This window comes from Glycine soja, chromosome 7 (genome assembly GCF_004193775.1).
Source record: "Glycine soja cultivar W05 chromosome 7, ASM419377v2, whole genome shotgun sequence".
In the NCBI taxonomy this organism is placed as follows: domain Eukaryota; kingdom Viridiplantae; phylum Streptophyta; class Magnoliopsida; order Fabales; family Fabaceae; genus Glycine; species Glycine soja.
The window spans coordinates 37,423,022-37,432,847 of record NC_041008.1 but is presented as its reverse complement, the minus strand read 5'-3'; the positions used below and the strand labels follow the sequence as shown (position 1 = coordinate 37,432,847).

At 34.8% G+C, this 9,826-nt stretch overlaps 2 protein-coding genes across 4 annotated transcripts; one reads left to right on the top strand and one right to left on the bottom strand.

Moving 5' to 3' along the window:
- Nucleotides 1–601: 601 nt before the first annotated feature.
- On the bottom strand, nucleotides 602–4,395 carry LOC114419435 (protein trichome birefringence-like 12). Of its 2 annotated transcripts, none has more exons than XM_028385092.1 (4): nucleotides 3,730–4,395; nucleotides 2,201–2,338; nucleotides 1,679–1,928; nucleotides 602–1,352 (listed from the first exon to the last, which is right to left on the bottom strand). In XM_028385092.1, the coding sequence occupies exons 1-4, from the start codon at nucleotides 4,272–4,274 to the stop codon at nucleotides 1,062–1,064; spliced, it is 1,224 nt and encodes a 407-aa protein (XP_028240893.1). In that variant the 5' UTR covers nucleotides 4,275–4,395; the 3' UTR covers nucleotides 602–1,061. The 2 variants fall into 2 exon arrangements, with proteins under 2 accessions (XP_028240893.1, XP_028240894.1); XM_028385093.1 differs by having other exon boundaries at nucleotides 1,180–1,329.
- Nucleotides 4,396–5,207: 812 nt separating this feature from the next.
- Nucleotides 5,208–9,627, top strand: LOC114419434 (phosphoglycerate mutase-like protein 1). Of its 2 annotated transcripts, XM_028385091.1 has the most exons (9): nucleotides 5,208–5,398; nucleotides 5,501–5,608; nucleotides 5,715–5,794; nucleotides 6,697–6,859; nucleotides 7,831–7,905; nucleotides 8,055–8,153; nucleotides 8,712–8,830; nucleotides 9,200–9,244; nucleotides 9,332–9,627. In XM_028385091.1, the coding sequence occupies exons 1-9, from the start codon at nucleotides 5,339–5,341 to the stop codon at nucleotides 9,429–9,431; spliced, it is 849 nt and encodes a 282-aa protein (XP_028240892.1). In that variant the 5' UTR covers nucleotides 5,208–5,338; the 3' UTR covers nucleotides 9,432–9,627. The 2 variants fall into 2 exon arrangements, with proteins under 2 accessions (XP_028240892.1, XP_028240891.1); XM_028385090.1 differs by lacking the exon at nucleotides 8,712–8,830 and having other exon boundaries at nucleotides 8,055–8,143.
- The last annotated feature ends 199 nt before the right edge of the window (nucleotides 9,628–9,826 follow it).

Genomic DNA, 9,826 nt, shown 5'->3' with positions numbered 1-9,826 from the left:
TGTCCAGCAAAAGCCACAATTGGACCATGCAGACAGGTCAATTTTTTTTATTTTTTTTATATTGAGTTTGTGAATGTCTCTATATATTTTAAGAGTGCAGTACAGCTTTGACAATTCTGTGGTTTTTTATATAAACGTGCTGGCTATTTTTTTTTTACCATGTTAATGGTATGAATATCTGTCAATTATTAATTTCCGTTAAAAAAACCTAATTGATTATTTCTTTGGTGGGATCTCTCTTTTAATCACATTTTTTTCATTCACAAAATTTAAACCCTTGCCTTGCCTAAAGATATTGAGTCTAGTATCACTCGAATAATGAATAAAATTGGAAGAACATGTTTACATGAAGGCATTTGCAAGAAGAACTAGTATATGCTAGTAGTGTCTAGAATGGTATAATTCATAGCATTCTCAAATAACAATTGTACGTGTGCCATCTAGATCACAGTATAATTAGTTAATTACAAAGTGTGGCAGTGGTTATAACTTGTAAAGATTCAATCAAGGCTACGGATTTGATCCGCCCATCTCATTTTGTGGATTAATATCTGATCTTTTATGGATTTGATTGATCAATCGTGCAACATCATCAATTTTTGGTCACACAACTTACAGTTAATTAAATAAAAAAGGATAATGCACTCATTGAGTCATTGCTTATTATAATTTCCCTCACAAGCTAGTTAGTCTGACGTAAATATGTACTGCACTTGCTAAATATCAAATTTTGAATAGAAGATTACGTACTAACAACAACAATAATAATCTGAATGAAAGGATTAAATGATTAAATGTATTTGACAAGTTAAGGCCCAATGATGAATGATATTTAGATCGGAGCTGCTTTCAGTATAGCTTATGCTCGACCAATCAGTCGCTTACTTCCTTCATCAAAGCTTTCCTTCCAAGTTCCAACCAAGATCAGCCTTGAACATTTCAAGCACAACCCAAAATTCTCATTTCTTGGTCCCAGAACTTGGCAGCATGCCCCCCAGCATCTTGATGGAAATTTTCAGTTTATGGTATGTAAGATGGAATTCAAATAGCTTCTTCAGTTTCTACAGCCGACCAGTTCTTCCTAAGCCGTCATGGATCAGTTGTGACAAGATATCAACCCATGTGTCAGGAACACCAGGCAGACACCAATGCATGCAATCCTGACCCCAAATTGCAACTGCATCCTTCCTTCCTAACCAAATTGCCGGATGAGCATCGGCTCTTAACTCACTTAAATGAGTCAAGTCAAGCAATTGAATGTTTGCAGCTTGTAATGCTTCTTCAATCACAAAATTCAACACTCTCGCTTCCTTGTTAACTCCGTTGTTCCTGGGTTCAAACCATAAGTCAAGCTGTCCAGGTATTAGTATATCATTCCTTAAGCCAATGCTTAAAAGCACATGGGGCATGAAACACTATTCAACAGGTCCCTCAGAAAACGGTGAAGCATTCAAGTTGTTTAAATTAAGACTTCTATCAAATGCCAGCCAAAGTTGGTTATCCATATGAGATGTTACACAGGTATATGACAATGAAATTCAGGAAAGCAACTCCTAAAGTGTAGCAATTTCATAGCACAAGTAGGGAGGACCATGAAAGTGATTAGCATTGTAAGGAAAGAAAAAAGAAACTTTACCTAGGATACACAAAAATCAAGACAAGTTTCAAAAATACACACCTCATCCTCCTCAAGGGGCTTGTTGAACAAGCAGCTCCCATTTTGATTCCAGTCACCACCATAAAAGTGCCTTGGGGATTGTAATCGCCAGAATTTAAGTGTGTTTCCAGGAAATTCTTTTTGAATGTATGCAACCATGTTAGTAAGAACAACTTTAAGTCCATCCAACATCCCAAGTGGCGGAACTATTGGTTGTCCTGCTTTATAAAAGACAAGAGGTTTCTCTTTCGGGAATTTGTCCCTATTCCACCTATTAAAGACAAAATAAAGTAATTATGTATTCAATTTTCAATCATCAGAACAGTTCATAAAAATACTTGGGCAACCCAAAAATTCACTAGAGACCAGTTGCAACAAAATATGTTGCAACATAGGTAATACTCCGAGTTCTTTTCAATGTTTTAACTATCATTACTTATTTAATTCATTGAAGTTGATTGCTTTTTAACAATGCTTTTAATAATCAAGTGGTACTGCATCATCCAGAAGTTACAAAATTCAGAAAAATGAAGAAAGAATTACCAGTGACCTGTATTAAACACCAAAACATCATAGAAACCAGCAATTTTAGCCCAATCATCTGCAGGAACATCAACATCAACTCGATAAAAGCCTTCTGATCCATCTTTCACCCCAGCTTCAGATTGTTTTGGCTGCCACCTTTGTTTAATCAGTAATGAGCACATAAGGTTTCCGTTTCAAAATTCACATCAAAGAAACAAAGTAAAATAAGACAATTAATTAAGATAGAGTCAGTAGATGAAAATTTTCTGAGAAATAAGCTGAAAGTTGAAACTGTCAAGAACATACCCAAACAAGGTAAAATAAGGAAACAGAGATGGTCGACTTTATGGATTGCCATCCTTAATCCCAATTTTTATCAAGTTCAGTTATAACAAACATTTACTTGAAGACTCCAATATAATCATCATTGCGTAATTTAAAAGTTCCCAATGCCCTATTAAAATTACAATTAAACATACTAGTGGTATTGAAACCAAAGCAAAAAGAAGCAATCTAACATCCATAAAAATATTTTACTAGCCAAAATGAAGTATATCTATTCTTGAAATCCGAAAATAGGAAAGTTGAGGAGTAAGAAGCCCTCTGTGGCATAATGAATTTTTTGGTAGAGACGCATAAAGGAAGTAGTATGATGCACAGAAAAGTGAACTTGTTAATACAAATTCAATGCAGAAGCTGTAACAGGAATGCTATGCACCTTCAAAATAAAAGGGTGGATAAAATGTATTTGTTTAGATTTCTGAGATGCCGTAGTCATTACATTTGTGTCTCTAGTGTATTAATGAATCATCATAAACTAGTCCAAAAGAAGGGCTTCAGCTTCAGCCCATGGCCATATGTGTTTCTGATCCATAAAATGAGCTGTGGGCAACAGTCAGTATAGGAGAATTAACCACAAAATGGAAACATCACATTCACAAATGTAGATAGAACTGTGAGAGTAGAATAGGTCAGTGTTGCGGCTTGCAACCCAGCCAGTACTTCCACTCATTAACTACATCTGCCAACTAGAGCATTACTTGCCCAGTAGTTTAAAAACACACCTATTTCAATTCATGATCAAGTTTGTGGTTTTAACCTCCGTAAACTACCAGCTATCAAACTTGATTCCAGTATTCCACTGACAAACGACCCTCAACAATGAGTGTCAACCATCAACAACAACACATCATAGATGCGACATAAGGCAAAATGCATGCCTCAAATGTTATACCTTTTGCTTAAATTTTAGGTACCCAATGCAAACTATTACCACCTGGTTGTCATCAATCTTCCACCAAAAGTTCAATACCTCAACAAATCTCCGGGAATCTAAGCTAATTCTCTACATGATCTACCCAAAATAAGCTTTATACATAAAGTTGCAAGCTTGCAGCCACCCCTTCATGTGAAATGCACCGAAAAATTATTTAGCTACAAGTCACGTACCAACGAATCACTACTTAAATCGCAGTAAAAAGAAGTAGTAGATATCTATTTGCAAAGTTCAGAACCAAACAAAAAAAAATGGTTAATAAGAACATTACTGGTATCTAGAGAGCAAAACAGCACGGTGGTAAGCGACGGTTACATTGAATTTGGGAAAATAGGCACCCCTCCAAGCACCCTTCTTCTTCCACTTCTTGGCGCCCTTATCAGCGACACTGAGAATGCAGAGAAAAGAAGCCAAGAAATTCTCGTTGAGGGAATCCCCAACAAACCCAATATTTGTATTCTTCATCATACCCAGAAACCGAACCGGGTCGATCCGGGGCAAGTGGCAGTTCCGTGGGACCCATCTCCACGAGTTGATGAGGGTCATGTTCTGCCGCTCATTCCGGAGGCAGTTCCATGCGTTTCGGTGGAAGGGGCAAGTTTGGTCGTAGAGAGGGGTGTGGTTGGGATCCGAGACCCAGTGGCCTCTGAAGAGGTTACAGGTGTTGGAGATTGAGAGAGATTGTGAGGTTGGTGATGAAGATGAAGATGAAGAAGAGAATGTGCTGAGAGAGAGGAAAGAAGAGAAGAAATAGAAAGATGCGAATGTTAGTAGGATGAGCCACGGGAAGAGATGTGAAGGGAGCTTTGGAGACATTCTCGTCTTCCGCCGTGTGATGCCGGTGTCCAATTCATGCTCCGACTATATGCTTCGATTTCGCTCAACCATATTCATTTTCAATTTTTTTTCTAGATAAATAGTGATTTTTGTGCTGAATAAATACGTAAAGGTACAACTTCCTCTTATAATAAAATAATAAAATTTAAAATTTTTATTTTTTAGAACGAATTTATCAATATCTTATATTTAGGAAGAAAAATGATTAATTATCTTTTTTTTTCTTCTTCTTTACTTTTTGATACTTATACATAACAATTACAAATGTGTAATCTTTTAGGGTATGATAAAAAGGAACGAGTACAAGAGTTTTATTTTTATTTTTATTATGAAAATTACATTTATTTTCTTTTGTTTGAAAGATTAAAAATACTATTACATGATTAATAAATAACTTTATTTTTAAATATGTGATCATAAATTTAATCAATAACTCATATGTATAAAAAAAACATGAAAATCAACTTCTTAAACAACACCTCAAAAACAAGTAAAGCAGGTTAATTGTAATTTTCATTCTTAACTTTTTAAGTTTTGGTGAATTTTACTTTTAATAAATTAAATTGACATATTTTATATCTTATTTTTAAAATTTGTGTGAATTTTAGTTTTCATCATTTTACCCCTAACTTATTGTATCTTTTATCCTTAAAATTTATATTTTGACAAACTTTGCATTCATCTTTTTTATTTTTTGTCAAATTTATTTCTAAGTTTTTTTTATGAATTTTTATATTTATTAACGAACAAATGCCAGAGGTAAAATTTACAAGCTTTTAAAATTTTGAAATAAAATGTGAAAAACTAATTTATTAGAAATAAGATTTGCTAAAAAAAGATAAAAAAAAAACAATTAGATCTTAAAAAATGAACATTAAAAATAGGTACAGAAGAAGAAGAAGAAGCATCTTCAAGAAAAAAAATACATCAGCATCTTCACTCACTCACCACGAAGGTTCCGTTCTCTGTGAATCTATATATTTCTAGGGCACGTTACGTGGAACGAAGCTCTTCACTGAATTCAATCGAAGAAGAAGAAGAAGATGGATTGCGTTGCTGGTTCGAGTTTGTTTCCGTTGCATCGTTGCAAAACCATTCACCTGGTTGGTAATATTCACTCTCCCCTCTTCAACTCACCACACACACAACACAATTATCTCATTCGCATCAATCATTGTTTCGTTCATTCCCCTATTCTATTGCAGGTGAGGCACGCGCAGGGGATCCACAATGTGGAGGGTGACAAGAACTACAATGCCTACATCAACCCCGATTATTTCGATGCTCATCTCACTCCCTTGGGATGGCAACAGGTTTATTTATTTAAATTATTAAATAATATAACCACCTTTTTTTTCAATTTTTTTTATTTGTTTTCTTATAATTCGTCGTTTCTCTCTATTGTGCCTCTGTGAACAGGTTGACAATTTGCGTAAGCATGTTCGTGACTCTGGCCTTATCAACACCATTGATCTCGTCATTGCATCTCCTATGATGAGGTTTTCTCTCCTCACTTGCTAATATATATGTCGTAAAAATGTGTTTTTTTTTCTTCCGAATATAATGTGTTTTTGTTGATGTACAATTTGATCCCTAAAAGTTGCAACTTGGTTGTTTTGGTCCCTATAAGTGTGTGCTTATGCAATCTGGTTGCTATAAGAGACAACATAATAAGTTTATCTTTTAATCAGCTAGTGTCAGTGAGATATAATGGAAATGCCAATGTGGATCGTCATGTGTGCATCTTTGTTGTTGTTTGACAACTAGGTGGATGTTTGGATTTCAGTTCAAAATGCAGTGCACGAATTCTGAAGTAAATCTAATGGTCCACAAACTCAGTTTTGCAAGGAAGGCTTTGGATGCTTTTGCAAACTTCATATTGCTCCAAACGTCTGTTTGCTGAAAAACAAACATGCACTAGGTTGCTTACATGGAATCCTTAAACAATGTCATCACACATGCTTGGAGAAGACTGAAATTTCCCACCTATTATGTCCCTAACAAGCATTTTTTATTTGTGTAATGTAAACTCCCTTATCTCTCTAAATAAAATGTTTCATTTAGGGACTGGGATTCCATGTAGGGAAATTTAGTTGGCAAATAATGTTGTTTGTGTGTGTTTGGTACTCTACATCAGCACTTTCATTATGTCTTTCTAACACCGACTGATGGAGGGATTCACTTGATATGAAGTTGTCACTTTTGAGGATCAATTTATATAGATGTGCACTATAAAGGAACACATTTATGGATCAAATTGTATTTAACTTCAATATGTTTTTTCTCTCATTAATCCTAAAGGTATTTAGGTTATATTCTGCTTGGGAAAATTACCATTTATCTGCATTGAGGCAAAAGATGGCCTTTGACTTGTATGCTACTATGTATGGCATGGCTTTAGGACTCTACAAACAGCTGTTGGGGTATTTGGAGGTGAGGGTTACACTGATAAAACAGACGTGCTTCCTCTTATGGTGGCAAATGCAGGAAATAGCTACCGTGCTGCAATTTCAAGTCTAAATTCCCCACCAGTTGTTGCTGTTGAACTTTGTCGTGAACATTTGGTATGGAATTCTACACTGTGAACATCTTTTTACCTGTTTAGAAGAGAGAGAGTACATCTGGTTGCTACATGTATTCTTGTTAACAAGTTCAATCACCATTTCAACATAGGCAATTTTTACGTCTTGGTCTTGCAAATCTTTAAGTCATGAAGATAATGCTCGCAAACCCATCATAAATTTGGAATCTTATTTCTAAAGGGGGAGGGAAATTCAGAAATTTGTTACTTCATGACTAATAGTCTAATAGCTAGAGTATGCATAAATCCAGACATACTAGCTAGAATAACTAGTGAGATCGGTTCCCAATTCATTTTTTGTAGTCTTGCTTAAATATTAGCCTTATAGGTTGGACTTTGGAAAGTCATTAGTTTTTAAATTCTCCAGATGTCACCATAGTAGGTTGAACTTTACTCATGATGAACACATAAAGACAATAACCTGCAAATGTTTTGTATGTGTGCTAACCAAAATGAAACCAAAAGAATTTTATAGCAAAATTCAGAAAGATGAAAAAAAAAAAGAAGCATTGGACATGGCATACACGTGTGTATCCAACCAGTATCTGTACCTAATATGTACCTAGTACAGGTACAACAACCAGTTAAATTACCCATGCATCATAGGAGATCAACTACAAATAATCAATTTGATGGTGTGAGCAGCAATTATTGAGCAGTGATCTAACTGCAGGTCATTTAATGCTTGAGACATCAAAATGATGGATGAAAAAAATGAAAAATAACTTTAATTTTTAGGTTCACGGAAATTACTGATAAAATAGAAAGTAAGCAATCAATTCATGCATTTTCAGCCTTTTCGCTTTTTTTCCAACTATAAAATTATCAAAAGCTTACCTTATATGAGCAGAGACAGTTTTACTACAATTGTTTTATAAGGTTTCTAAAGCTTGATATTAACATTGGCATATGGGGTATGGTTCTTACAAATTTCTCCATGTTTTCCTCGTGCAGGGAGTTCATCCCTGTGACAGAAGAAGAAGTGTTAGCGAGTATCAATTTCTTTTTCCTGCTGTTGATTTCTCACTGGCAAGTGCTTAGACTTCAAATGCCTGAATGCTTGTGGTTTATGATTTTATAGAAGACAGATAATTCCTTTCTTTAGCTTTAAAAAGTTGGCCAAAATTTTATTTTGTTCTCTTTGGGTTTATGTTAGTCTCTTCAAGTTTTTGTTTCAGTTAGATAGTGATGAGGATACCTGGTGGAAGGCCAATATTAGAGAGACAAAGGAAGAACTGGCAGCTAGAGGGCTGAAGTTCCTGAACTGGTATGAGTTGGTTATCATCAGAAACTTCTAAAGGTTTATTTTACGAGTTTGTTATGTCAGCAATACTACATATTGGGAACACACTAAAATTGGACTTTGATGTATACCAAGTTAATATAATTCTACTATGTAAGGTTCTTCACGATAGGAAGATAAAATGAACCTATATTTTTGCAATATTTTATGAAATTTACTATATATAGCTGAGTGTGTTTAATGTAATGATGTAATTGAAGCCGCTCAAAAGGCTGTCACTGAACTCACCTGTGACCCTTGAAATTGGAAGACAAATTAATTTGCCTGACAGTGGATAACTATGTTTATGTCTCACTTTGTGAGAAATAAGTTCATATGTACTTGGTGTATTATGGCTATTGGAATAGGTATATTGGTATCAATTTTGATATCCAGTGATTTAGTTGAAGAATTATGTAATTCTCTGTTCAGGAGAAAGTTTATTTTTCTGTTTTAACCTCCCATTACTTGTATGTAAGAAACTGGAAATTGCCATCAAATGTGATGTAATTCAAATCTGTGAGACTGTTTCTACTTTTCACTTCATCAAAAGTTGTGGACACAAAAAGAGAAGGAGATAGCAATTGTGACACATAGTGGATTCTTGTTTCATACTCTAAATGCCTTTGGAAGTGATTGCCATCCCTTGGTAAAGAAAGAAATATCCAAGCAGTAAGCTCTCATGCCTCTGACTTAGTTATTTGTGATTTGCTTCCCTCTTAGTTAACCTAGTTGAATATGCACGATTTTTTTGAAAATATCTTTCTGTTTCTTTCTTGGAATTATGATTTATTCCTGATGTCTACATTTATTAAAAGACATCATTACTGGCTTTGTTATCACTTATCAGCCTTAGATATGTAGAAGGTAATTTCCATATTTTGCACTTGTTATGTGAGGCACATGTTGTTCTTATGTGGTAGGGATAGTTTTCCTACAACTGTTAAACATGATTACAAATCTACCCAATCCTAGCTGATGTTCATCAGTTTATATATTGAAGTAAATGATTGACTCATTTCATTTCACATGTCCTTACAGCTTTGCTAATTGTGAACTTCGCTCCATGGTCATTGTGGATAGAAGGTGAGTTTGCAAAAATATACATAAAAAGAAAAAAAAAAAAAACAGGCTTCTTTGTCATAATCAAGATTTGTTTGTTTTTTCCGCCAGTATGATAGGATCCGAACTGTCAACCACTAACTATCCAGGCAAGATACCTTCAGGGCTGGACCTCCCTAGTGATGTTGCAGATGAGAAGTCCGAGAAATAAGGGATTTGGCTTCTTCTACTTGTTTGTATGTGTCCAGGATCATTCAAGCATTGGTTCTTCTATTTGAAGTTCACTGTTACAAAATCTAACATGATTATTTCAGTTTATACAAACTGTGCTGATTCTGTCTTGAAACCTAACAATTATTGTCTGCAGAAAATATTTGTTAAACCAAGTATAACCTTATTGGAAATCAGATGACCCGAGTGTGGTAGCACAGTCACAAAACACTTCTGTTTGTTGATGGAACAGTTTAGGAAGAGGACTGGTTGCCTGCCTCACTCGTGTCACAAATTCATTGTTGACCACGTTCGGTTTTAAACTAATTAATTAATTAATCAATCAATATTAAAATTAGCCACTTATAATTTAAACTTATATTTAAGTTAATGGCG

What these genes read in the sequence shown, in the direction of transcription:
- LOC114419435 (XM_028385092.1), bottom strand. Translation starts at nt 4,274, where the DNA reads ATGTCTCCAAAGCTCCCTTCACATCTCTTCCCGTGGCTCATCCTACTA. An exon ending in GTTTTGCTCTCTAGATACCA is followed by an intron (nt 2,339 to 3,729) that starts GTAATGTTCTTA and finishes GATTAAACAAAG; the next exon opens with GTGGCAGCCAAAACAATCTG. An exon ending in GTGTTTAATACAGGTCACTG is followed by an intron (nt 1,929 to 2,200) that starts GTAATTCTTTCT and finishes TGTCTTTAATAG; the next exon opens with GTGGAATAGGGACAAATTCC.
- LOC114419434 (XM_028385091.1), top strand. Translation starts at nt 5,339, where the DNA reads ATGGATTGCGTTGCTGGTTCGAGTTTGTTTCCGTTGCATCGTTGCAAA. An exon ending in CTCCCTTGGGATGGCAACAG is followed by an intron (nt 5,609 to 5,714) that starts GTTTATTTATTT and finishes CTCTGTGAACAG; the next exon opens with GTTGACAATTTGCGTAAGCA. An exon ending in CTGCTGTTGATTTCTCACTG is followed by an intron (nt 7,906 to 8,054) that starts GCAAGTGCTTAG and finishes TTTTTGTTTCAG; the next exon opens with TTAGATAGTGATGAGGATAC.